Below are 27,596 nucleotides of genomic sequence, written 5' to 3' on the forward strand. Positions count from 1 at the left end.
AAGAGAAGATGCAAGAAGACAACTGCAGTTCAGGTTTCTGGAGGAAAAGACTATGGGATGAATTGGCAGTCTCCATCATATCCCTCTATTCCCAGCTTGTAATTGTAGAGCAGAGGCAGGGAACTTCAGAATTTGTGGTGTCATGATAATCCCATGTGGCATTCGAAATTCAATAAATCTAGGAGATTTCTAGAGGGTGAATTAATTAAATGATTGACTAAATATAGCTGGTGAATGATGTCGCAAATATTCATTTGACTTTAGGAGAAAAAAAGTTTCCCCACCCTTGATGTAGACTTTGGGGAGTTTTCTGTTGGGTGAGATCTAGGACATTGAGTTTAGTTATCCCAATGGAAGAGTTCCTTCTCTCTGTAATATATCCTATGTATACCTTCTTTGATTTTGCCAGGATTTGTATACATGGATTTCTTCACTATTCTCTCAGTATTTATGGAGGAACTAGTATTAATTACAGAAGTCAAGCCTTGGATTTAGAACTTAGGGTTCCTCTTTTCCCATAAATGACAAATTGATTCTTTCATATCCCCTGGACTAATAATATTTAAGGGAACAGATTGATATAGTTCTAGCCCAGTGTCCTCTATTTCTGTAGAGAGCAGAGAAGTGGCTTCCAGCCCCAACATTTTGATTCTCCTCCTGGAGAAGAGTGGGAAGCAGAAGAGGCTAGAGATGTCTATTTTGCCTCTCTTCAAGTCACACACAACATATGAACTCCACATCACTCCCTCCTTCCTTATACCTTAAGTATAAGAAAATTTTATTAAAATATTAAGAAGCCTTATCATGCTTTGGAGATGTTCACAGAGGCTATGCTCATGGAGTGTAAACTTAGGCAGACTATGTCAACCTGGAAATCCTTCAAGTACAGACCTGCCAGAGTATAACTGTCGTTGGGGAACCAACCAGCTATGCTATGAGTAGATGTACCATGTTTAGCTATAGCAACATTTAAATATCTTCTATTAAGTCTTAGCAGAGCTCTGATAGACATATGTTCACAGGAGGCAAAGAAAGAAAAAATCTCATATGCACCAAATTATTTGTTACAGCAAAATCCTTGAAGCTGCATTTTCTTTTTGGGGGAATTTCAAACATAGAAACGTGAACTTAGTAGATGTCCATTGATTGAGAAATGGCTAAGTCAAAGATATACTATGGAAAGACAATAGAATTTAATTGCACAATAAAAAAATGGATATGAAGAATTCAGAAAATGGGGGCAGCTAGGTGGCGAAGTGGATAAAGCACCGGCCCTGGAGTCAGGAGTACCTGGGTTCAAATCCGGTCTCAGACACTTAATAATTACCTAGCTGTGTGGCCTTGGGCAAGCCACTTTACCCCCTTTGCCTTTCAAAAAAAAAAACTAAAAAAAAAGAATTCAGAAAATGAGAACACAGTTATTCCTTCTACAGCATGATTTTTCCCATCCCAATTTCAATATACAATGGGTCGGCATAAGAAATTAAATGGAAATTTTTTGGAAGTTTTGTGGAAGCTGCAGATGATATGGGAAGGCAAATGGACAACATATAGAAACTCAAAAGTGTATAAAATATATGTTGTGAAAATAGATATCTTGGTTTGCTTGAGCCTCCCACTCATACTCCCAATTATCCAGATAAGCAGAAGCTCTATATGAGGACTGCACGTATGGGCTTGACATACCAATGATCTTTTGTGGTGACCAAGAGTTAGCCTAGATGGACGTGCAAAAAGATCAGTAACTCTGAAGCCAATTACCAGCTTTGAAGCCAGCTCTGAGTTGTTGAGCTGTCTTATTGGACTTCAAGAAACATCCCTATTTTCAAATACTTTCCTGACTTCAGTTTTTGAGATTATGGACATATTCTGCTTTATGGTTTTTGGATAAATCTTATTTCCAGAGACTCCTCTAATTTTGGTTGTGAGGTTCTCAGAATATGCTGTTTTTGGAGACATCTAATCTGAACTGTGGAATGCTTATCAAGAATGCCTTTTGATTTGTGTATCAGAGGGCTGTATCTCTGACACTTGGAATTCCTCACTAACCCTTCTCCTTGGAGATGAGACTTACTGACTCATTCCTTTCTTTCTTTTTTTTAGGTTTTTTTTTTTTGCAAGGCAAATGGGGTTAAGTGGCTTGCCCAAGGCCACACAGCTAGGTAATTAAGTGTCTGAGACTGGATTTGAACCCAGGTACTCCTGACTCCAAGGCCAGTGCTTTATCCACTACCCCACCTAGCCGCCCCCGACTCATTCCTTTCTAAGCCCACTCCTCCCCCCAAATTCCTTATCTTCCTTTGTTGAAAAGTTATAAACTTTTTCCATCCATTCCCAGGCTTCTGTTCAGCACTGACTGGATAGTTTATGCACATGTTATTCTTTTTTCTTCTCTGCTTAATAAAAAAATCTTTCTTTAATTTCACAGACATTGTCTTAATCTAATTTTCTTACCTTGAGATTTGAATCTTAAGATTTGGTTTTTATGTTCTCCAGGTGTCTTCCTCTTTGGGAGAAAGAGATCTAAATTTCCTCATGAGAGCATTTGTCTAGGCTTAAAATGTATAGTATTATGTAATATAACCCAACTATTTAACTCAAATTTTGCAATAAGGTACCTAAATACCCCATAAAATAAAAAGAAGAAAAATTTCTCTGGTGCAAAGGGATTTTCCTGATGGGGAAGAGGAGGGAGAGGAAGATACTCAATGCTCCTCTATCCCCAGACAGCTGGAAGGGATGACTGTACTTAGATGAACTGATGTAGACTTAAGGAGGAAATGTTTAACAAAACCCAATATAAATCATGACTAGGCTATATAAATGAAACAAAACAAAACTGATTTCTGTGCAATTATAATGACCAAGAACATTGAGATAAAACTCCTTCCTTCTTTAGTTAGATAGCTTGGGAACCACTGGTGTGGAACATACCATATCCTCTTAGATTTGTTGAAATGGTTAGTTTTCCATAACTACTTTTACAAAAAAAAAAACATTTTTACTTCAAGTGATGTCTTCTTTGAAAGGGGAGGGGAGAAGATCCATTTGCAAATGAAGATGATATAAAAACCAAATACAGCAATAAAAATTATATTTTAAAAAGAAATCCTAGTGAAGATGGGAAAATACACCCAGGCTTAAAGAACAGATTCATTTGGGGTGAAGAGTTGACCATTCTGATGAATGGGAAGTAAGGGAAGTAAAGGAAGTAAGAAAGGCTTAGATTTTAATTCACAGGTTACATAAAAGGTTCACAGGTTATTACAAAGTAGGGAAAGAAGAAAGGGAAAGGGAACAAATGTGACTGGGATTAGACCCACATGGATCCAGCAAGGAGGAGGGGATAGGTCAGACTTTTACAGGCAGTCTAGCCCATCTCCAGTGCAGGAAGGAGTCACTGGGAGGGGGAACCAAGGAGTGACCCACCTGGATGTGACTGGTGTCAGGCATCCACCTTAGAAGGCTAAGAGCCAATAAGGTGGAGAAGGGATGGGGAAAGGGTGTTAGGTTGCTTTCTATTATCTTGGGGAATTTACATTTGAGAAGGGGGCTAAATTGAACAATGGAGAGGGAGTCAGAGGCCCATAGAAAATATCAGCCAAGCAAAGATAATAATAATTCCTTAATATAATAGGAAAGGCTAGACAAATATTTCTCTAGTATTCCTTCTTCAACACTAGAAAGTTGTGATTTCTGAAGGGGGTAATCACATTGAAGAAATGACAAGATATGGAAGTGTGAAGGTAAAATAAAAAATAAGACTAGATCCTAACTAATGGGAATAGGAAAACTCCTGAAGTGGTTGCTTGAATTTAGCCCTGAATATTTTCACTGGGCTGGAACCAATTACTGTATTTTAAATATTTGTAATTTTGAAATAGTTTTGATTTGAATATAAAAGGAAGATTTTTAAAAACTTGATTTTGGGGGAAGTAGGGGCCTACGGGGATGTGGAGATCAGATAAGAATTTGTTTTAAAAACTTTTTATGCAATTCAATCAAGTCACCTTAAACCTATTAACTTGGGAGGCCATTAGTCCATTAACTCATTCTTTGAAGCACAGGAAACATCTGGATTTGAAACCTAAAGGGTTGGAGATACTATTTGCTTAAGGCTAAACTCAGAAGTCTACCAGTCACACAGGAAATGACTCACACATAGATCAGAATATAGCAGTTCTCTATCTTCCTCATCACCAGAGAAAGCCTGTAGGCAGAGTGCACTGGGGTGTGTCCAGAGGAGTGGGAGGGTGGAAAGTAGAGGCAGCTTTGGCAATCGAGGGCAATTGAGGGTGAGAGGATTCAGTCTGTCCCGGGAAAGGCGAGGTTGAGGGTCAATATGAGTTCTGCAGAAGGAATAAATTTCCTTACTTGGAACTATTTTTTTGCCTGAGTATCTGGTGTTAAACCACAGGGTTACTTTAACCACAAGACCCACCCTTTTTCCTGCCATCAAGTCTCAGGGTTTTACTTGGCTTACTGGTTCCCTCTACTGGTTTTTCTCTCTCTCTACCATTTAGAATTAGAATCCCCAAGTTAGAAGGGCTTTCAGAAACCATCATCCCCACAACTTAGTAGGATTTCTATGTTTAGTAGCAGTGGTGAAATAATAGAAAGAATGCTGAACCAGAAGTGTAGTACCTGAGTTTGAATCCCATGTATTAACATTTATTAGCTCTGTGTTGCTGGGCAATGTCTCTGGGTCTAATGTTCACATTTGCAAAATGAGGGACTTAGATTATGTGATCTCAAAAGTTCTTTTGGTTTTGAATACAGGATTCTATGTATTTTAGGAAAATCACCTTGGTAGTTGTAGGGGGATGCCCTGAAATGTGCAAAGATTTGAAGCTGGGGAAAGATAATGTAATGAGCTCTTTGAAGCCAGTCATAACCTAATCATGTCTGTTCATGGGCCTAGGGATTTTAATAATAACTTGCATTTATATTGTGCTTTTCAAATGTCATTTTATCCTCATCATGACCTTTGGAGGTGGGTGTTATCATTATCACCTTTTACAGATGAGGAAATTGAGGTTTAAGGCTAAAAAATTTGCTGATAGTCACAAGATGATGATGATATTTGTCCTTTATTCACTAAGAGGACCACTGCATTAAGGAAATGATGCCATGATAAGTATAAGAATTGAATTTGAGTGAGGGGGAGACTGTGTCACCAGCCTCAATTTCTCCCCAGAGCCACCTAGGCCCAATGGCCAGATATGGATCAGGATGACTGGAGATGACCCTGGATGTGAGACAATCAGGGTTAAATGACTTGCTTAAGGTCACACACAGGTAGCTTAGGTTTTGCCAATTCCAGGTCTGGTGTTTTAACCATGCACCTAGCTGCATTTGCTCATTAATCATTTTCTGAAAGTATTAAACACATCTTTCATGGAACAGCTGCCCCAAGAAACACAAGACACATTTATGTTTCTACCCATTCCTTTCCACCTTTCAAAAAGTCCCATTTATAAGCTTCAAAGTTATAAACTTTGAAGATATTTGCTGTCATCATCAATTGTATTGTTTGTCCTTTTATCTTTTTTTTTAGGTTTTTGCAAGGCAAATGAGGTTAAGTGGCCTGCCAAAGGCCACACAGCTAGGTAATTATTAAGTGTCTGAGGCCAGATTTGAATTCAGGTCCTCCTGACTCCAGGACCGGTGCTCTATCCACTGCACCACCTAGCCAGCCCTTCTCCTTTGATCTTGAAGAAGACCATGACATCAGGGAGGTGATGCCAAAACATGCATGTGGATTGAATTTGAATGACAATGCTGTGCTAGGTCACCAGACTCACTTTCCCTTCTGGAGATATCTGGGTTCAGTGGCCAGATATGGGTCAGGATATGGACTTGAGATGATGTCAGATGTGATGCAATCAAGGTCATCATCAAAAGATGTTTATTGAGCAATCTCAAAATTGATGACACTTTAGGAAAGAAAGGTACTTGGTTCTGGGTTTTCATATATTCTAAGACAGATAAAATTGATGCTTAAATTAGAAATGTAGTTGTTTAGAAAGATCAAGATCATCCATTGCATACTGGGCTATCACCAATTGTTTTGATTTTTGTCCTGCCACTGGATAGATGACTCTGGAAGAGAGGGGCTCATGATTGTGCCCAGCTCTGCTTCATCTAAATCAAATTCATGTATGAGTCAAAGCAACATCTGTGATGTCACTGATCTTCTTGGAGAGTCAGGGACAAACAATAATGGCCACTGTAGTCAGTAGATGGGAAAGGAGGGGATAGTTAGACTGGCTTGGGAGTATGCTCCCAAGGAGAACTTTACAGTTGCTGCTATAGGTTCCTTGGGGCAGAATTAATTGATGCTGGCTGTAGAAGGGAAGGCTGAGAGCTGGCACAATGACAGGTAAACATGGGATGGGGAATGATGGACTATAATGAGTTAAATGTTAGAGTCAAATCTTATGATGATTAACTTCTGTGGAGAGGGAGGGATGTGACCCATTGTCCTAACCTTTGATTGGTTTATTATATCAGACCTCCCCCTCCCCAATCCCATTTTTACAGAAAACCATTTTCAACCCCTCTTAAATCCAGTGCTTCTATTGATTATTTATTCTGTAAATATTTATGTAAATATATTTGTAAACTTATGTTAATATTTTTGTAAATATGTAAATTATTTGTACATAGTTGTTAGCACATTGTCTCCTGTGGAGGAGATCTGGCAAAGAAAAGGGATAATCATTTATTTGGCCCCTACTTCCAGACACTTCGTTAAATGCTTTACAAATATCTCATTTCATCATGGCAACTACCCTTCAAGATAAATATTCTTATTATCCTCATTTGAGGCACACAGCTAGGTCTTGCAAACTAGAGAAAGGGAGATCGTACAATGGATGGTTTGTGGTAATCTAAAGTTGTAGATCATTTGAGGCTTCTTGAGATTACAATAAAGTAACTATGAATATTTTCTGCAAATTACAGAAAATCCAAGACTGAAAGTAACTGGTAGATGCAGAATGAAGAAGAGGCTAAAAGATTTCTAAATAATAATTGCTAGCATTTATGGAGCACTCCCCATTTTACAGGTGAGCAAACTGAGATGAAATGGCTTACCCAGGTTCACTCAGCTAGTCAGTGTCTGAAGTCACATTTAAACTCAGGTCTTCCTGACTTTGAACCCTTTGCTCTAATCACTGTACCACCAACCTGCCTCCCAAGTTGGCTGTCCTCATGTGGATAGTTAGGCCAAATTCTTTAGAGTGATTTTGGATCATATGGTATAATCAGTTAACTATTGTGACAAGTGATGCTTTTATCAGTCATATTGTTGAAATAAGCAATTCAGAGATAAATCTTAAATTGTAAGAAATTAAGGTCATGGTGAAAAGCTTGATTAATTGCAAATTTTTCTCTTTTTGATTTTGTGATTAAGTTTTAAGTTCAAAGAAACTGTATTCACTACAAGAAAATATTGCCAGTATGTTCAGGCTTAGGACTGGTTACCAAACATTGCCATGTAGATTACAGTACAATTCAACCCACCTGGGTCCAGAGGGAAGTACCAACTTTAAATAAGTTCAGGCTGTTGATATCATTTCCTTGTCACTAGTGGTTCACAATGAGCAACTTGGGCAAGAAAGTTTTACTTAGCTGAATCATCTCAGATACCATATCCTTGGAATGTGCCTATCCTCCTGGGGTGACTAGGTGGTGCAGTGGATAGAGCACTGGCCTTGGAATCAGGACAAGAGTTCAAATCCAGTCTCAGACTCTTGGCTCTTACTAGCTGTGTGTCCTTGGATAAGACACTTAACCCTGATGGCCCCACATCAAGGGCCATCTCCAGTCATCCTGATTCTTATCTGGCCGCTGGACCCAGATGACTTTGAAGGAGAAAATGAGGTCCGTGATTTAGCACAGCACCTTCCCCAAATTCAAATCTAATTCATGTGCTTGTCAAGGTCTCACCTCCCTGATGTTGTGTGGTCTTCTTTGAGAACAAAGGACAAAAAACCCTCCATTAAAAACACTATCCTCCTTGAATTTGTTTTCCTGCTATGGTTGAGTAATATCATTTAGTTAACTGTTGAGTGATCTATGAATGTCTCATTTTTTTCAGGCAAGACCTGGTCAGGTCCAGTGCAGGATAAATAGGATAGAGACTTGTTGGAAAGTGGATGGATGGTATCTTATTTGGTTAGAGAGCAGAGTACATGAATCAGCATACCTAAGGGGAAAACAAAGCAACTAGGGAGTCTGAGGATCTGGGTTCATATCCCTGCTCTGTAATTTTGTGTCCAATTTGGGAAAGTCACATGACTTTTCTAACTATCAGTTTTCTCACCTATTTAAAAAAAATGGAGATGAAAAACTCTACCAGATGACTTCTGAGATCTCTTCCAGCTCTTGGTCTTGCCTCTTAGAGGTGGTGACTTAGTACCATGGATAGAGCCCTGAGGACTATCTTAGGATTGATCTAGAGTCAGGAAAACCTGAGTTCAAATTGGATCTCAGACACCACCCGGGGCAAGTCATTTTACTTCACTTTCCTCAACTGTAAAATGAGGACAATGACACCATCTACTTTACTGGGTTGTTGGGAAGACCAAATGAAATAATATTTTCCTGGTACATAGTAGGTAATGTAAATGCTCACCATTATTATTACTATTTAGGAACCATTTGGTCCCTTTGCTCTTTATTTAAAGTTGATTTTCAGTCTTGATTTCTCATCAGATTGTTAAAAAAAATGTTTAAAGTTGCTTTATTGTAAACACAAGAAACTTCAAGCAACCCGTGTATTCAAAGATTGAGGTGTGACAATGGCAGATCCATGTTATTCTACTCCAATTCCACCCCTGATGATGCTTTCTTTTCTTTCCCCATAGTTCATATTTACTAATCTGGACACATGTTTTTTCCCCTCAGTGGAAGGTTAGCTTCTGGAGAAATGTTGATGTTTTTGTTATTACTTTTGTTTCCCTAGTATCTAGAACCTAAAATCTTGCCCCTAGTAGACAGAGAAATACATTTTTGCTGAATGAATGAATGACTCATCAGAATGAATACTATGGCATCTTAAAAATGTCAACAAGGTAGAATACAAATGTGTAAATATACTGAAGAGATCAAAGTGGTCACATAACAAAGTAATGGCTATTGTGATTATTTTACTCATGCTTAAATGTGATTTCTTTTATCTCTCTTTTCAAATCACTAAATACATCATTATGATTTTCTGGTTTTATTCAGGATTTTATTGGTCATTATGCTTTTATTTCTCTAAATCACAGCATCTCAAAAAGTGAAAGGGATTCAAATCTTGTCTGAGATTAGTCCAAAATAAAAACAAAGAAGGATTATCTCTAGGATCTTGTAAGTCTATCAGTGAAATTCTAATGACCAAGCTTAGTCCCAAAGAAGTGATAGTAGGCATTTCTGCTACTTCTATGCAAAATTAGGGACATGGATGTGGAACTTTCTAAATGTCACATTTTTTTTTTCTGATGTGTTGGTGCTTTTGTTGAACTTTTTCTCCCTTTTTTAATCTTTCGTTATAAGTCATAGTTCTCTGAGAAAGCAGGGTTCAAGGCAGAGGGTAAGGAATCTACTGGGAAATGTCAGTGATCAAAAGCAAAAATGTCAAATAAAAATGTATTATCAAAAGGGAATTTGGGAGCAGCTAGGTGGCGTAGTGGATAAAGCACCGGCCTTGGAATCAGGAGTACCTGGGTTCAAATCCAGTCTCAGACACTTCATAATTACCTAGCTGTGTGGCCTTGGGCAAGCCACTTAACCCCATTGCCTTGCAAAAACCTAAAAAACAACACCACCAACAACAAAAAGGGAATTTGGTGGTGGTCATGATGCTGTGTATCTTATGGAGAGTGACATGGATTGGATCTGTAAATTCAGGTGAGGAAACTCCATTCTGGTTTTCTAGAGTATGAAATTTTAAGTGACTTGACCTGGGTTATAAAGCCAGTAACTTGTCAGAAGTGAGACTTGAACCCAAGGCTTCTGGCTTTAATACCAGCTCTCTATCAATGAACAATGTCATTTTTTCACTTTTTGAGCATGTGTGTTTGTGTGTGTATGTGTGTGTGTGTGTGTGTGTGTGTGTGTGTATGTGTGATACAAAAAGATTTCACTCCTTCCTCCCTTAGGCTCCAGGCATTACAATACATCTTAGAAAACAGTGTTTGGTAAAGGGTCATAGGTTTTAAAATACTTGTTTCTTTAACATTTTGGGTTGTTGGTTTCTTGCATTTTTTGTGTTACTCCACAGAAGAGAACTCCATCCTGATGAGAGTATATTCATGAAATATAGAGTTAAGTTTAGGAACAGAAAGGTGACACAGTAGATAGAACTTTGGGTCGAGAATCAGGAAGACTCATCTTTCTGAGTTCAAATCTGATCCCAGGTACTTTTTAGCTGTATGACCCTGGACAAGTCACTTAACCCTCTTTGCCTAAATTTCTTCATCTGTAAAATGAACTGGAGAAGGAAATAGTAAACCACTCTAATATCTTTGAAAATTTCTAAATGAGGTCACAAAGAATGAGATACAATTGAACAACAAAAAAAGTTAAGATTATAATTTTTAAAAGTTTGTAAAATAATGAAATAGCAACTTAGATCATCAGCTTGGAGTTGAAAAAGAGACTTTGGAAGTCACCTAATCCAATTTCCTAATATTAGAAGTTAGATGGCACAATGAATAGATTGTTGATGATAGGATCAGGAAAACCTGAGTTCAAATGCAACCTCTCTCACTAGTTGTGTGATCCTGCAAAGTTATTTTATCCCTCCCAGCCTCAATTCTTTCAACTGTAAAGTTGGAGGCAATAACAGCCCCTGCCTCATAAGGGTGATATGGGGATTAAGTAAGTTAATATATGTAAAATACTTTTAAATCTTAAAGAGCTATATAAATCCGTCCTGGTCCTCATTGTCATTCAATTCTTAAAATTATATATATATTTTTTATTTTTGGTTTTTGCAAGGCAATGGGGTTAAGTGATTTGCCCAAGGTCATCCAGCTAAGTAATTATTAAGTGTCTGAGGTTGGATTTGAGCTCAGGTCCTCCTGACTCCAGGACCAGTGCTCTATCCAATATACCACCTAGCTGCCCCCAATTATTTAAATTGTAAGAAAGAATGAACATACAGGATGTAACCTGTCTCCTTAGGGGGTCTGTAGCTAAGGAAGTGAAGTGAAAATCTCTGCAGGTAGCAAGGTAGTATCATTTTCCACACTCCTGTCTTTCAAAAGAATGACTTATTCCTTATCAAATGAAGCATTCTCTTTGGGATCATTGATAGTCATCACCACAAGGTGGCGAACGAGTACTATATTGTGTCCCCTGGAGTCTACCTGTTCTTTGCCCTGTTACTGGTGAGTTTGGCTGATGTGAGCTTTCTAGGGAGAGGACGGTTTCTGGTTACCAGATGCAGGCACTGCTGATGACTCATCAGGTTTCCATAGCAGGAGAAGAGAAGAGCAAAGAGGTGGGTTCTGACTGCAATTAGTGTAGAACTAAGCAATATATTTAGAGGGGATCTTTGTATTTCCTAGGTAGGTGGCATATTTGAATAGTGTCCCTGGAGACAGGAAGACTCATCTTCCTGAGCTTGGTCTCTGACGCTGTGTGACCCTGTTTGCTTCAGTTTTCTTATCTGTACAATGAACAGGAGAAGGGAATAACACTCCGTTTCCAATATCTTTGCCAAGAAAACCAAGGGGGTCACAAAGAATTGGTCATGGTCAGAACTGAAGAATGACAAAACATGGAAATGTACATTTGATTCACTTTTATGAAGCAATTGTTTACTGTGCCTTCAATCTATTCCCAAGAAGACTGAGCCTGGACTGGACCTTGGGTTAGAGTGTGTGTGTGTGTGTGTGTGTGTGTGTGTGTGTGTGTCCGCGTGAACATGTGTTGGGATGGGATAGGTTGGGAAGTCAAAATACTTTATCAATCATTTGTCTAATTTTCTGAGTGGCAATGCTTAACACAGTTGTTAGCATAGGTGCTTAATAAATATTTGTTGACTGACCAGGGATGATATTTGTCCTTCATTCTCAAAGAATCAGAGAGGTGATGTCATGCCAAGTAAGTGAATTGGGTTTAAGTGAGGGAAGGCGGTGCAAAGTCACCAGCCTCACTTTCTCCTCCGGACTCATCTGGGTCTAGTGGCCAGATAGGAATCAGGATAACTGGAGATGACCCTGGATGCAAGGCAACCAGGGTTAAGTGACTTGTCCAAGGTCATACAGTTAGTGTCGTGTGTCTTGAACTTAGATCCCCCTGATTCCAGGACTGGTTCTCTATCCACTGTGCCACCTACCTGCCCTGATTATATCCTCTAAGATTACTTGTAAGAATCATAGAATTAGAGCAGGGAGGGACCTGAGAAAATCTTTTCCTAGAATTTTAGGTCTACAGCCTGAAGAAAACTAAGTAGTGTAACTCCCTCGATTTAGGCACGAGAGAATCCAGAGTAATCAAATGAAAATTTCAAAAACCATTGCCTTACAGTGGCAAAAAGCAAGAGAAGTCTGAACCTGGGACTTCTGACTCGAGATCCTCTCTTCTTTTTACTGTGTCGTGTGCCTCTCCCCTCATTTTACATATGAGGAAATAAAGGGCCAGTGAAGTAAAATGACTTCTCTGAGTCTATAGAAGAATTAAGCAGAGGAACTAGAAGCTTTAAACCTATGTAAAAAGTGAATTATGTTCTGGAATGTGGCAATATGATTTACTTTCTCTCAGCTTCCAAGCTAATTAGCCCAATAGTTTGAATATGTAGGAGGAGGAAAAACACACTTTGGAAGACAGTGTTTAAATGCTATTCATTTATTATTGATTTTCATACAGGCTTAGAATTTGACCCAGAAATGTCCTCCAGCTGAAGCTTTGTGAGCTGTGATTCATTGATTTCGTACTTAATCGTAGAGCCAGACATTTGTTTTCTTCCTTCACCCTAAAGCATCCCTATATTCTATGAACCCCAGAAATCAAAAGATGATAGATTCTGTTGACCCTATACTAGTATTTGCTGTTTTCTCAAAGAAAAAGAAAATAATCAGACCACATAACACTTTTCCTGTAGGTCATAGTGAAGCATATCTAACAACTGAATTTTTGTGTGGGGATCTAGACAGAACTTTAGAAGTCATCCTCAAAGAATGGGGAATCATGTGGGTTCCCAAGATTCTCCTGGTACTCATGGACTTTTCCGGTCCAGTCTGGAGAGTATTGCTGGTCAGCTGGTTTCCAGACAGTACTAGGATAGCAAGCCTCATCATCAGGATATTCTTCCCAGTTTTGTTCTGTGGATTGATTTGTGTTGTCTTCTCCTTCCAACTCTTGAATTGGATAATTACCATAACTTCTTTCAACTGGTTCCCACCTCCAATGCTGCCTCTCACCATAATAATTGTCATCTGATTGCCAGGCTTGGGATCGATAATGACCTTCCTTACCAGATTCCCAGATTCCTGTGTGTCTGCTGCAGTGATCATCGTCAAAGTGATTTGCATTATTTTGTCTGCTTTCTTCATCTTTTTGTTCTGATGGATCATGTATACAATAGCATAACCAGTTGCCTTTTTGTTTGCTCAAAAAATACACATCACAGTACATTGAGTTATCCTTTATCTCCATCAGTGATCCCTGAAAGTTGGGGTGTCTACGCTCAGTTTTCTGTGATGTTGGCTTCTGTTTTGGAGAATTCCAATGATTAGATCCTTCATCTAGCTGTCCCTGATCATCATGAAATCTCTGAGAGAAATCTTTCTGAAAATTCCTTTCATTGTTGCCTAAAAAGTGTGTCTTATCACCTCCACTGGCAGAACTCTGATATCTCACTTGAAACCTCTCATCATTTCTTGGAGTTAGGGTTGGATTTTTCACACGGTTTCCGATCCTATCCCTTGATATGGGGACCTCTTCAAGAATATGGGGTTTCTCATTATATTCATATTTTGGTATTAGGATCTTAGGTCTCACTTGGAAGGTGCCATCAACTTCTGATCTAGGATTTTGGGTTAATACTTGATCACTCCTATTGTTCTGGAGCTCTGAAGTTTGTTGATATTTTCCATCTTCTTGGGATTCTGAATGTTGTCTCCTAGCATCCCTTGGTTCTGGTGTCTCCTGTCGATTTTTGTATCTCTCACCTTCCTGGGGTCCTGAAGTCTGCTGTTTAACTCGGTTCCTTCCATCACCTTGGATTTCTGAGGTCTGCTGACTATGTTTGCTCCTTCCTTCATCTCTTGGAACTGAAGACTGCTGTTGAATGTGGTGTCTCCCATTATCCATTGGCAATGGGGTCTGTTGTCTTCTGTCATTCTGGATTTCTGGGGACTGAGGTCTAACTTGTCTTCTCCCACCATTCCTTGAGACTGGTATCTGGTTCCTTCTGTCATTCTGGATTTCTGGGGATTGATGCCTAAGTTCATGTCTCCCATCATCCCTTGGTACTGGGGTTTGTTGTCTTCTGTCATTCTGGATTTCTGGGGACTGAGGTCTAACTTGTCTTCTCTCATCATTGCTCGAAACTGGTATCTGGTTCCTTCTGTCATTCTGGATTTCTGGAAACTGAGATCTAACTTGATGTCTTCCATCTTCCCTTGGTACTGGGGTCTGTTGTCTTCTGTTATTCTGGATTTCTGGGGACTGAGACCTAACTTCATGAAACTCATCATCCCTTGGTATGGGAATATGCCTTCTGTCATTCTGGATCTCTGGGGACTGAGGTCTAACTTGGTGAGTCCCATCATCCCTTGGTACTGGTATCTGGTTCCTTCTGTCATTCTGGATTTCTGGGGACTGATATCTAACTTGGCGTCTCCTATCATCCCTTGGTGCTGGAATCTGCTGTCTTCTGTCATTCTGAATTTCTGGAGACTGAGACCTAACTCTATGTCTCTCATCATCCCCTGGTACTGGGGTTGGTTGTCTTCTGTCATTCTGGATTTCTGGGGACTGAGGTCTAACTTGTCTTCTCCCATCATTGCTCGAAACTGGTATCTGGTTCCTTCTGTCATTCTGGATTTCTGGAAACTGAGATCTAACTTGATGTCTTCCATCTTCCCTTGGTACTGGGGTCTGTTGTCTTCTGTTATTCTGGATTTCTGGGGACTGAGACCTAACTTCATGAAACTCATCATCCCTTGGTATGGGAATATGCCTTCTGTCATTCTGGATTTCTGGGGACTGAGGTCTAACTTGGTGAGTCCCATCATCCCTTGGTACTGGTATCTGGTTCCTTCTGTCATTCTGGATTTCTGGGGACTGATATCTAACTTGGCATCTCCTATCATCCCTTGGTGCTGGAATCTGCTGTCTTCTGTCATTCTGAATTTCTGGAGACTGAGACCTAACTTTATGTCTCTCATCATCCCTTGGTACTGGGGTTGGTTGTCTTCTGTCATTCTGGATTTCTGGGGACTGAGGTCTAAGCTTATGTCTCCCATCATCCCTTGGTACTGGAACGTGCCTTCTGTCATCATGAATTTCTGGGGATTGAGACCTAAACTGGCCTCTCCCATCTTCTCTTGATACCAGCGTCTGGTTCCTTCTTTCATTCTGAATTTCTGGGGACTGTGGCCTAAGTTCAAGTCTCCCATCCTCCCTTGGTCCTGGGGTCTGGTATCTTCTGTCATTCTCTATTTCTGATGACTGAGGTCTACCTTGATGTCTCCCATCATCCATTGGTACTGGGATCTGGTTCCTCCTGTCATTCTGGATTTCTGGGGACTGAGGTCTAACTTGGTGTCTCCTATCATCCCTTGGTACCAGAATCTGCTGTCTTCTGTCATTCTGGATTTCTGGAGACTGAGACCTAACTTTATGTCTCTCATCATCCCTTGGTACTGGGGGTGGTTGTCTTCTGTCATTCTGGATTTCTGGGGATTGAGACCTAAACTGGCCTCTCCCATCTTCTCTTGATACCAGTGTCTGGTTCCTTCTGTCATTCTGGATTTCTGGGGACTGAGGTAGAACTTGAGGTCTCACATCATCCCTTGATACTGGTGTCTGGTTCCTTCTGACATTCTGAATTTCTGGGGACTGAGGTCTAACTTGAATTCTCCCATCATCTCTTGGTACTTGGCTCTGTTGTCTTGTGTCTTTCTGAATTTCTGGGAACTGAGGCCTAACTTCTTGTCCCTCATCATCCCTTGGTACTGGGGGTTGTTGTCTTCTTTCATTCTGGATTTCTGGGGACTGAGGTCTCACTTGCCATCTCCCATCATCCCTTGGTGCTGGAATCTGCCGTCTCCTCTCATTCTGGATTTCTGGGGACTGAGGTCTAACTTGGTGTCTCCCATCATCCCTTGATACTGGTATATGGTTCCCTCTGTCATTCTGGATTTCTGGGGATTGAGACCTAACCTGTCTTCTTCCATCATCCCTTGATACTTGTATCTGATTCCTTCTGTCATTCTGGATTTCTGGGGACTGAGGTCTAACTTGATATCTCCCATCATCCCTTTGTGCTAGAATCTGCTGTCTTCTGTCATTCTGGATTTCTGGGGACTGAGGTCTAACTTGATATCTCCCATCATCCCTTGGTGCTAGAATCTGCTGTCTTCTGTCATTCTGGATTTCTGGAGACTGAGACCTAACTTTATATCTCTCACCATCCCTTGGTACTGGGGGTTGTTGTCCTCTTTCATTCTGGATTTCTGGGGAGTGAGGTCTACATTCATGTCTCCCATCATCCCTTGGTACTGGAACGTGCCTTCTGTCATCATGAATTTCTGGGGATTGAGACCTAAACTGGCCTCTCCCATCTTCTCTTGATACCAGCGTCTGGTTCCTTCTGTCATTCTGAATTTCTGGGGACTGTGGCCTAAGTTCAAGTCTCCCATCCTCCCTTGGTCCTGGGGTCTGGTATCTTCTGTCATTCTCTATTTCTGATGACTGAGGTCTACCTTGATGTCTCCCATCATCCATTGGTACTGGGATCTGGTTCCTCCTGTCATTCTGGATTTCTGGGGACTGAGGTCTAACTTGGCGTCTCCTATCATCCCTTGGTACTGGAATCTGCTGTCTTCTGTCATTCTGGATTTCTGGAGACTGAGACCTAACTTTATGTCTCTCATCATCCCTTGGTACTGGGGGTGGTTGTCTTCTGTCATTCTGGATTTCTGGGGATTGAGACCTAAACTGGCCTCTCCCATCTTCTCTTGATACCAGTGTCTGGTTCCTTCTGTCATTCTGGATTTCTGGGGACTGAGGTAGAACTTGAGGTCTCACATCATCCCTTGATACTGGTGTCTGGTTCCTTCTGACATTCTGAATTTCTGGGGACTGAGGTCTAACTTGAATTCTCCCATCATCTCTTGGTACTTGGCTCTGTTGTCTTGTGTCTTTCTGAATTTCTGGGAACTGAGGCCTAACTTCTTGTCCCTCATCATCCCTTGGTACTGGGGGTTGTTGTCTTCTTTCATTCTGGATTTCTGGGGACTGAGGTCTCACTTGCCATCTCCCATCATCCCTTGGTGCTGGAATCTGCCATCTCCTCTCATTCTGGATTTCTGGGGACTGAGGTCTAACTTGGTGTCTCCCATCATCCCTTGATACTGGTATATGGTTCCCTCTGTCATTCTGGATTTCTGGGGATTGAGACCTAACCTGTCTTCTTCCATCATCCCTTGATACTTGTATCTGATTCCTTCTGTCATTCTGGATTTCTGGGGACTGAGGTCTAACTTGATATCTCCCATCATCCCTTTGTGCTAGAATCTGCTGTCTTCTGTCATTCTGGATTTCTGGGGACTGAGGTCTAACTTGATATCTCCCATCATCCCTTGGTGCTAGAATCTGCTGTCTTCTGTCATTCTGGATTTCTGGAGACTGAGACCTAACTTTATATCTCTCACCATCCCTTGGTACTGGGGGTTGTTGTCCTCTTTCATTCTGGATTTCTGGGGAGTGAGGTCTACATTCATGTCTCCCATCATCCCTTGGTACTGGAACGTGCCTTCTGTCATCATGAATTTCTGGGGATTGAGACCTAAACTGGCCTCTCCCATCTTCTCTTGATACCAGCGTCTGGTTCCTTCTGTCATTCTGAATTTCTGGGGACTGTGGCCTAAGTTCAAGTCTCCCATCCTCCCTTGGTCCTGGGGTCTGGTATCTTCTGTCATTCTCTATTTCTGATGACTGAGGTCTACCTTGATGTCTCCCATCATCCATTGGTACTGGGATCTGGTTCCTCCTGTCATTCTGGATTTCTGGGGACTGAGGTCTAACTTGGTGTCTCCTATCATCCCTTGGTACCAGAATCTGCTGTCTTCTGTCATTCTGGATTTCTGGAGACTGAGACCTAACTTTATGTCTCTCATCATCCCTTGGTACTGGGGGTGGTTGTCTTCTGTCATTCTGGATTTCTGGGGATTGAGACCTAAACTGGCCTCTCCCATCTTCTCTTGATACCAGCGTCTGGTTCCTTCTGTCATTCTGGATTTCTGGGGACTGAGGTAGAACTTGAGGTCTCACATCATCCCTTGATACTGGTGTCTGGTTCCTTCTGACATTCTGAATTTCTGGGGACTGAGGTCTAACTTGAATTCTCCCATCATCTCTTGGTACTTGGCTCTGTTGTCTTGTGTCTTTCTGAATTTCTGGGAACTGAAGCCTAACTTCTTGTCCCTCATCATCCCTTGGTACTGGGGGTTGTTGTCTTCTTTCATTCTGGATTACTGGGGACTGAGGTCTCACTTGCCATCTCCCATCATCCCTTGGTGCTGGAATCTGCCGTCTCCTCTCATTCTGGATTTCTGGGGACTGAGGTCTAACTTGGTGTCTCCCATCATCCCTTGATACTGGTATATGGTTCCCTCTGTCATTCTGGATTTCTGGGGATTGAGACCTAACCTGTCTTCTTCCATCATCCCTTGATACTTGTATCTGATTCCTTCTGTCATTCTGGATTTCTGGGGACTGAGGTCTAACTTGATATCTCCCATCATCCCTTTGTGCTAGAATCTGCTGTCTTCTGTCATTCTGGATTTCTGGAGACTGAGACCTAACTTTATATCTCTCACCATCCCTTGGTACTGGGGGTTGTTGTCCTCTTTCATTCTGGATTTCTGGGGAGTGAGGTCTACATTCATGTCTCCCATCATCCCTTGGTACTGGAACGTGCCTTCTGTCATCATGAATTTCTGGGGATTGAGACTTAAACTGGCCTCTCCCATCTTCTCTTGATACCAGCGTCTGGTTCCTTCTTTCATTCTGAATTTCTGGGGACTGTGGCCTAAGTTCAAGTCTCCCATCCTCCCTTGGTCCTGGGGTCTGGTATCTTCTGTCATTCTCTATTTCTGATGACTGAGGTCTACCTTGATGTCTCTCTTCATCCATTGGTACTGGGATCTGGTGCCTTCTGTCATTCTGGATTTCTGGGGACTGAGGTCTAACTTGGTATCTTCCATCATCCCTTGGTACTGGGGTCTGTTGTCTTCTGTAATTCTGGATTTCTGGGGACTGAGGCATAACTTGACTTCTCCCATCATTTCTTGGTACTGGGATCTGGAATCTTCTATCATCCAATATTGTTGACTGTGACTGTGGTCCAAAAGAATGTCTACCATTATTTTGAATTTCTTCATGCTCTGGTTTAACTTTCTGCCTCTCTTCATGTTTTGACACTGAGTTCTGCTCTCTTACTTGATGTCTTTCATAATCTTGAATATCTGGAAAATGTGATCTATTTTCATATTCTTCATCATCCTGGATATTACTTCTCCTATCATCTCTTGTTTTTGGGCTTTGCTTTCTCTCTTGTAGTCTCTCATCATTCCAAGGATCTGATGTTGATTGTTTATCTTGGTGTCTTTCATTTTGAGCCACTTGAATTTTCTGTCTATTTTGGTTTCTGGTCTGTCTCTCCTGTTGCCCCTCATCACTCCTGGGATCTGTTGTCTGCTGTCTAACTTGGTTTCCATCATTGTCTGTATGTACTGTGGTCTGATCCCTCACTTGATCATTTTGGGGTTCTGGGGTTTCTTCTCCAAATTGTTGTCTCTGATCATCCCTTGATGCTGGGATCTGATGTCTAACTTTTGGTTTCTCATTATTTCTTGAAGTTGGTAGCTGATCTCTTACTTGGATTCTTTCTTCTTTTTCTGATACAGGCTGATCTCTTCCATATTGTCTATCATTATCTGTGAATATTGATTCCTTTCTATTCACATAGTATTTCTTCTTATGACTGGGTAACTGGCTATCATTTCTTTCTTTGCGTTTTTCCTCATATTTTGCTTCTAGATCTTCATCACTATCATTGAATTCTGGAACATGCCTTTGATATGATGTTTGATTTCTCACTTGGTATTTTCCATCATCTTGTGAAGCTTGAGATATCACATTCACCTGATGCCTTCTTTCCTCCAAGACCCCTGGGATTTGACCATTAGTCTGATATCTCTTATCATATCTTGCTTCTGGGGACTGTTCTCTCATTTTGTGCCTGCCATTATCCCTTGGAGTTGGAATCTGATCTCTCACTTGATAGCTGTCATCATCCCTTGGTCCTAAAGTCTGCTTTCTAACATAGTATATACTACCATTCCTTTGTAGTGGCATTTCTTCCATGACTTGATGGTTCCTATTTTCTCTTGGTGTAATAGTTTCTATAAAATGTTGCTCCCCACTGTCCCTTTGTTCTGTTGTCTGCTCTGTGACCTGATGCCTCCAATTGTCTACTGGTACTCGTGTCTGCTCTTTAGCTTCATATTTCTCATCATCTCTTGAAAACTGACTCTTTTCTCTATCAGAGTATTTCCCATCATCTTCATTAGCTGGGCCCTGTCTCTCAGTATTTCCAAGTGTTGATGTCTCACCTCCAATGTGATGACTTCCACTGACCCTTCTTGCTGTGCTGTCATTTCTTACATGCATCCTTGTTTCTTCACTGGATTCTTTTTGGTTAGCTGTTATTCTGTCCTGCTCAGCATCCTGTGGAGTTTGGGGCTGGGTGTTCTCAAGATTCCTCCCATTATCGGTTATTCCTGGAAATTTGTCATCTCTCAGTGGTGTCCCTTCTACTCTTCCTTCTTGTGATTTCCGTGACTCAGATCTCCCTTCCTGTAGTCCTGGACAGAGCAAAGGTTGAATGTATACATAACAGGCTTTCACTACACTGAAAACCAGTAGAACAAATTCACTGAAGTCAACTGTGCCATCACCATCTTTATCCAGGAGTTGGAGGATTTTGTCAGCTGTTTCTGAATGACCAGGTTTCTGTAAGAAGGTAGGAAAAAAAATTAACCATGCACCATTTCTCCTGTTGGTCTGTATTCTGTCATCTAGTTATCAGAAGTTGTTTGATCTTTTCTTTGTTTATTTTTGGTCATCAGGAATGGTGATTATACCAGTATAGGGAATTCCTAGTGTGAAATCTCCTTTCCCCAATTCAGAGTTTCAACTCCTAATTTGAGAGAGTTCCTTGAGGGCACTAAGAGGTTATGTAACTTGCCCCCAGTAGTGTATACCAGAGGAAGGACTTCATACCAGATATAATTTTGATTTAAAGATTGACCCTATATCCATTATCACACATTAGCTGAATTCTTTTACAGCTGATCCTATAATGGTCCTGTATTTCAGTGCATAATCTGGACTTTTCTTATTTTTTCAATCTTCTAAAATTTACTCACCTCCATTTACTCTGTATTCTGTACTCTGTAATGTTCTTTTTTTTTCAGGTTTTTGCAAGGCAAATGGGGTTAAGTGGCTTGCCTAAGGCCACACAGCTAGGTAATTATTAAGTGTCTGAGACCGGATTTGAACCCAGGTACTCCTGACTCCAGGGCCAGTGCTTTATCCACTGCGCCACCTAACTGCCCCTGTAATGTTCTTTTAAAAAGACACTTTATCTTTCTGTTCCAGGATGAGAGCTCTGGCTGTGCCCATGCCTGGAATGCTCTCACTCTTTATTTCTTCTTCCTCGTCTCTGCTTCCTGGCTTCATTCAAATACCAAAGTCTTCACTTACACAAGAAGCCTTTCCTAGTCTTCTTTAATGTGAGTGCCTTCCTTCCAAGACTGCTCCCAATGGCATGTTGTCACTGCCATTAGATTGTAAACTCCTTGAAAGCAGACACATTTCTCCCCTTTCTTTGTTCTCCCCATATTTATCATAATGACTGGCACATAGTAGGCCTATTATCAATGTTAGTCAATTGACATGCTGAGTTGTATTCCTTCTGTGTCCCTGACCAAAGAAATGCATGTTACAAAACAGTGAAACAGTGTTGGACAATTTTACCCTAATCTGCAATAAGTTAAAGCAAATTACATGTAAGAAATAAATTGATAGTCAAATCAGAGAATTTCCAGGGAAGGGAACTCTGGGGCTTTTTACCTGAAGGGCTTCTCCAAATTCCTCTCGCAGGAGCTGTTTTAATTCTTGTTTACTCAGTCTTTGGCATCCTCTATCAGTCCTTGAATTTTTATAGAAAACATCAATAACACTAATGATGCCTTTCAGGAGTTGAGGCATATTTTTGACTTCCCAGTGGGATTGTACCTGAAGTGAGGAATTATAGAAAAAAATTACTTTTAGATAATCTGTTTTTACTTGTCTCTCTACATCTCCTAGATGGATACTGATAGAAATGTTCTGTTTTGTAATGCAGGATTCCAGCTGACATGTAACATGAAAGGAGAACATTTTTAGGTTCATGTCACCTCACAATAAAAATAAGACAAAATCTAACTAAGGCACTACTGACTGTGCCATCATGAATGACTTCCAAAAACACAGTGACCTGGGACAATGCTCTGCAATCTTTTCTGCCATACACACACACACACACACACACACACACACACACACACATATATATGAATATTGACCATCCCTCTATGCACAATTCTCATATATTAATGCCAATTATCTTTGCTATTACCATGGCTAAAACATCAGATGATGAGAATGAATCATTTATATTTCCAATGATTCTGTTCAGACTAAAGATGATGAAGGGTGTTTTCATAGAATTTTATATTCTAAAAATTCCTCTAATTTTGAGTGAGAGGATCTGGTTTTTACTCTCATTTCTGACTTTTATCACTTGTAAGTCCTTGGTCAAATTACTTAATTTCCTTGGACCTCATTTTTGCTTATCTATAAAATGGAGTGATTAGACTAGATAATCTGCAAAGTCCCTTTTAGCATTAGATTCATGACTTATGATGCTATATCTATAGTCTTGCACCTTCCTTTTATCCTTCTAGGACCATCTATCTAGGTTTGGAAGGGACATTGGAGGCCATCTAGTCCATTCTCCCTGTTTTAGAGACAAGGAACTGAGGTTAAATATTTTGTACATTGCTTTACAAACTTTAAGCAATGAATTTTTTATTTAATTTGCTATTTAAATCCACCATCTTCATTAGTCCTCAAGCTTTTTTCCTTCTTACTCAAGTTTAGCAAACTTTAGCTTTCTCCTGAAAATAGCAAATTCCTTGAAATCTTTCCCAGTAGACAACAGAGTCTGCACTTCCTCCCATTTCCTTTCCTAAATTCATAAAGTCAGAGGAATTGGTTGACATATTTCAGAAGCACACATTCATGAACTGCAAGAACAATCTTTCTTTTTGTAACTTCAGAAAGTAGAGCCCAGAGAGGGAGACAGGGTGGAGTAGTGGCAAGAGAAATAGGTTTGCACTCAGTGGTTCTGGGTTTGAATACAGCTTCTACTAATACTTAATGTCTGTCCTGATCCATTAAAATAAGGGACTGGACTAATTGACTCCAAAAGTTTCTTCATTCTAAATTGATGAACCAAGACCTTTTGACTTTTCCAGGTCACATCTCAAGTTAGTGAAAGAATTGAGGCCTGAACCTAGAACTATTGCCTCTCTTCTATTCTGGATGACAAGTAGATCTGGACCATGGAAGAACCATAGAATATTAGATTGAAAGGAATCTCAGCTCTCTAGTCCTTGTTTTAGGAATGAAGAAAATGGGAAGTTTGAGGAACTTGGTCTAAGGTCAAATAGCCAATTTGAAGTAGAAGGTCCCTAGGAATCAAAGTAATCAATAAATCTGACACAAAATTTCTCTCATTGTTTGTAGTTAGATAGTTGGGGGGCAAAGAATCTCTGTAAAATAATGGGAGTAGTTCAGCTACTCAACCAAAACAGTGACTCAGTCTAACTGTACTTTTAACCTAATGGTATAACTTGGGGCTGAGTCATCTACTAGAAGTTGTTCTGCTTTTCCTAAGTGGTTTCCCAAAGTGACAGCAAGAAAAAGGAAAAGATCTAAAGAATAATGGAGAACAACGAGCCGATAGGAGCATCCAGAGGGAATAGAAAGAGGAGAGTATATTTTCCAACTTAAGGTCACTGGGCTGCTGTTTCCAACTCAGAAAACAAACAAACAAACAAACAAACAAACAAAAAGCTTTTAGGTAACAATATTTTGTAAATAAAACATATTGTCAAAGCTCATTGGCATTTTGCTCTTCTCAGTGATGGACAAGTTCTGTAGAGTTCAGAAAACTGAAGACTCATTGAGAAATATTCATCTCTACTGCTCACAAAAGACTACCAGAAAGACAACCATTGAATGAAATAAAAAATTTGAGACTTACCCTGGTCACTAAGAGCAATGGCAGATGGCAGACTGTGGCTGTAGAGTACCTGGAGTACTGAGGATATGTTTTCTCCCTTTTATATAGGGGTTTTAATTGCACCCTTTAGCCATATATCTCCTGTAGACAACACCCTTTATGTAAAATGGACTGATTCATTACCAACCAAACCCCATTCCACCTGATTATTCCCCAACACGTTGTTTAACTCAGTATTTCCTTGACAGCTTTCCTAGCATGCCTTAGATTTGCAACTCATTATGTGGATTTAAATAGTGTAAATTTAGAAATGCAAGGGGCCATAGTGGTTGTGTGGTCCAACCCCTCTCTCCCACCCCATTTTACAAATCAGGAAAATGATGCCCCCAGAGATTAAGGAATTTTTCCAATGTTAAACAGGGAGTGTATAATTTTAATTAAAATTAAATCATTTCTGGAAAGAGACCCATAAAGTGCCAGAAGGGAAATCACAAAGTTAGTACTAAAAGAGATCCTAATGGTCCTCTAGTTCAATCCCTTCATTTTATAAATGAGGAAACTGAAGCCCAGTGAAGTTACTTTCTTGCAACAGTTAATTATATGTCCCATAAGAATAAAGGCTCCTTGGGGGAAGGGACTGTTTTTTGTCTTTTTTTTTTTGTATTCCTAGTACTTAGCAGAGTTCCTTAAACATAATAAGCACTTATTATGATAAACTGACTTGCCCAAGGTTATATCGTGAGTTAATGGCAGTCATGACATGAATTTAGACCTTCTGATTCCAAAGGCTATCAGTATTTTGAAGTCAGCTCTCAACAGATAATCCAGTTATAAAAGGGTCTATTCCACATATTGCAATGATTTCTATTACCTAATTGATTTATATGAGACTGAAATATTCAAATGCAGTAGAGACCCTTGGTGATGTGATTAAACATAAAAAGAACTAATGTAAAAGAATCTCGACTTTTTCCATCTTTTTTCCCCTCTTCTTTATTCTCTATCTAATCAATTGCCATGTTCTTTTGTTCCCATCTCCATGATTTCTTTCACATTGGTCTCCATTCATGCACCACCACCATAGTTTATATTTCCATCATTGCTTGCCTAAATTATTACAAACACCTCCAAGTTAGAATCCTGGCTTCTATTCTTTGCCCTCTCCAAGACAACATCCACAGAACTGCCAAACTGATGTGTTCAGACTACAGGTCTGTTTGCAACACTTCTTTGCTCAAGAAAATATCAGTAGCTCCCCATTAGTTCTAGGATAGTTAGTGTTACACCTAAAATCTTCCACAATCAGACATTCATTCTCTTTCTAGACCCCCACTCCTCATATTTTTCCCTTCATGCTTTCTAAATTCTAATTGAGTAAGCTTTCTGGATAGTCCCTGAACTTGCTATTCCATCTTTGCCTTTGCACCCACTCTTGAAGATACTAGGGATGTCTACCTTCCTCATCTCTTACTTAGAATTCCTTGTTACCTTTAGATCCTCCTCTGACACATTTTTTTTTCTTATCTCCCTGGTTGCTGAAATTCTCTCCCTCCTCCAATAATATATTTACCTGGCTCTTCCTATATAGTAGTATATCAACTCCTTGGGAAGGAAATTTTTCTTTCTTTTGATTTTATTCACATTCTCTTAATAGATGCTTGTTGGATTATAGTAACATGAACTTATGTTGGGAGAAATGAGCAACCACTTGGTACAGTGGATTGAGTACTGGACTTGGAGTCAGGAAAACCTGAGGTCAAATATGACCTCAAACACTGTTTGCCCATACTGGGCAAATCACTTAACCCCTATTTACCTCAGTTCCTCAGTAAAAGTGGACCTATTGCTGAAGGAAATGATAAAACACTCTTGTGTCTTTCTCAAGAAAAACTCCATGGACTCATGGAGAGTTAGATTCGGCTGAAGGCCAAATGAAAATAATTACACTTGTCTTCAATCTCAGCCAGCTTGTTCCCCACTCCAATGGCTTTGCATGGTATACTCTTCTTTTCCTGTTTAGGGGAATCATCTACAATATGAGAACAGAAAAGAATCTCCCTTTTCTTTTGGATTACAGCAGCAAAGGGCTAGGCAAAGGGCAATAGTGTATTATGGGACCCAGTGATCTCCTAGTTTATAGCTGCCTAGCATGGACAGTATTGCAGTCAGTTTTTCTACTTTCTTTGTTCAATTCCCTGCTTTCCCTAACAGTTGAACCCTTCCTGTAATTTTTTAACCTTGACCACCATAGGTCCATTAAAGTAAGACTTTAAAAAGTATTATATATTATTGCCTTTGTGTTAACCTGCTCCTCCCTTAGTTTCTTACATAACACACCTTATGGTAGATCATGCAGGATCCTTCCTATGTGGTAACAAAAATAACACATTTATTTTTATCAAAGGAACTCCTTAAAGGGCCACCTCAGAAAACGTCCAAATCCAATCCAAGTCATCAATTGATGTCCTTTGGGATTGATGGATTAATCTCCAAAAATCTAATGGGTAAAGAAGACAAATCTGGAACATAGAATCTTGAAGGTAATATGTTGTATAGTGGAAAGAACAACTCATCTTGAAGCCAGAGAAGATGGAGATTCAAATCATACCTCTCAGATCTATTAACACGAGATATCAGTTTTCTTTTCAGTAAAATAAGAATAAAATAACACCTACCTCACAGGATTCATAAGAGAATCAAATGAGGAAATATACATGAAGCACTTTGAAAACCTTAATGTGTTGTCAATGTCATTTATAGGATTGAAGAAGGACGCTTAAGTCTTATGTTGGGAACTGAGAGGACAGAGATGAATAATCCTTAGACTCTTTGTTGGGGAAGAGGAAGAGAGGAAGGAAGATCACTGCTTCTTTTCCTGGACCTAGGGCCTAAGCCCCAATTCTAACACTAAGCCCCCTGTTCTATCTAATGAAATTATCCATTCAGTTTTACCTCTCGACCTTGAACTGAGTTATCTTGGTTGAATGAAAACTCACCTAACCCACCCTGA

General features: G+C 40.1%; 1 protein-coding gene and 1 long non-coding RNA gene across 2 annotated transcripts; one reads left to right on the plus strand and one right to left on the minus strand.

Moving 5' to 3' along the window:
• Positions 1–5,164: 5,164 nt before the first annotated feature.
• On the plus strand, positions 5,165–27,317 carry LOC141488631 (uncharacterized). Its single transcript, XR_012468743.1, has 3 exons — positions 5,165–6,382; positions 6,967–7,070; positions 26,991–27,317. It is a non-coding gene; the product is annotated as an uncharacterized LOC141488631 (long non-coding RNA).
• Positions 12,813–24,703, minus strand: LOC141488630 (uncharacterized). The gene is made up of 3 exons (XM_074188871.1): positions 24,608–24,703; positions 22,369–22,533; positions 12,813–21,246 (listed from the first exon to the last, which is right to left on the minus strand). Exons 2-3 carry the CDS (start codon positions 22,504–22,506, stop codon positions 13,159–13,161), a joined length of 8,226 nt encoding a protein of 2,741 aa, XP_074044972.1. The 5' UTR covers positions 22,507–22,533; positions 24,608–24,703; the 3' UTR covers positions 12,813–13,158.
• Positions 27,318–27,596: the final 279 nt, after the last annotated feature.

The sequence above is a fragment of the Macrotis lagotis genome, chromosome 5 (assembly GCF_037893015.1).
Source record: "Macrotis lagotis isolate mMagLag1 chromosome 5, bilby.v1.9.chrom.fasta, whole genome shotgun sequence".
In the NCBI taxonomy this organism is placed as follows: domain Eukaryota; kingdom Metazoa; phylum Chordata; class Mammalia; order Peramelemorphia; family Peramelidae; genus Macrotis; species Macrotis lagotis.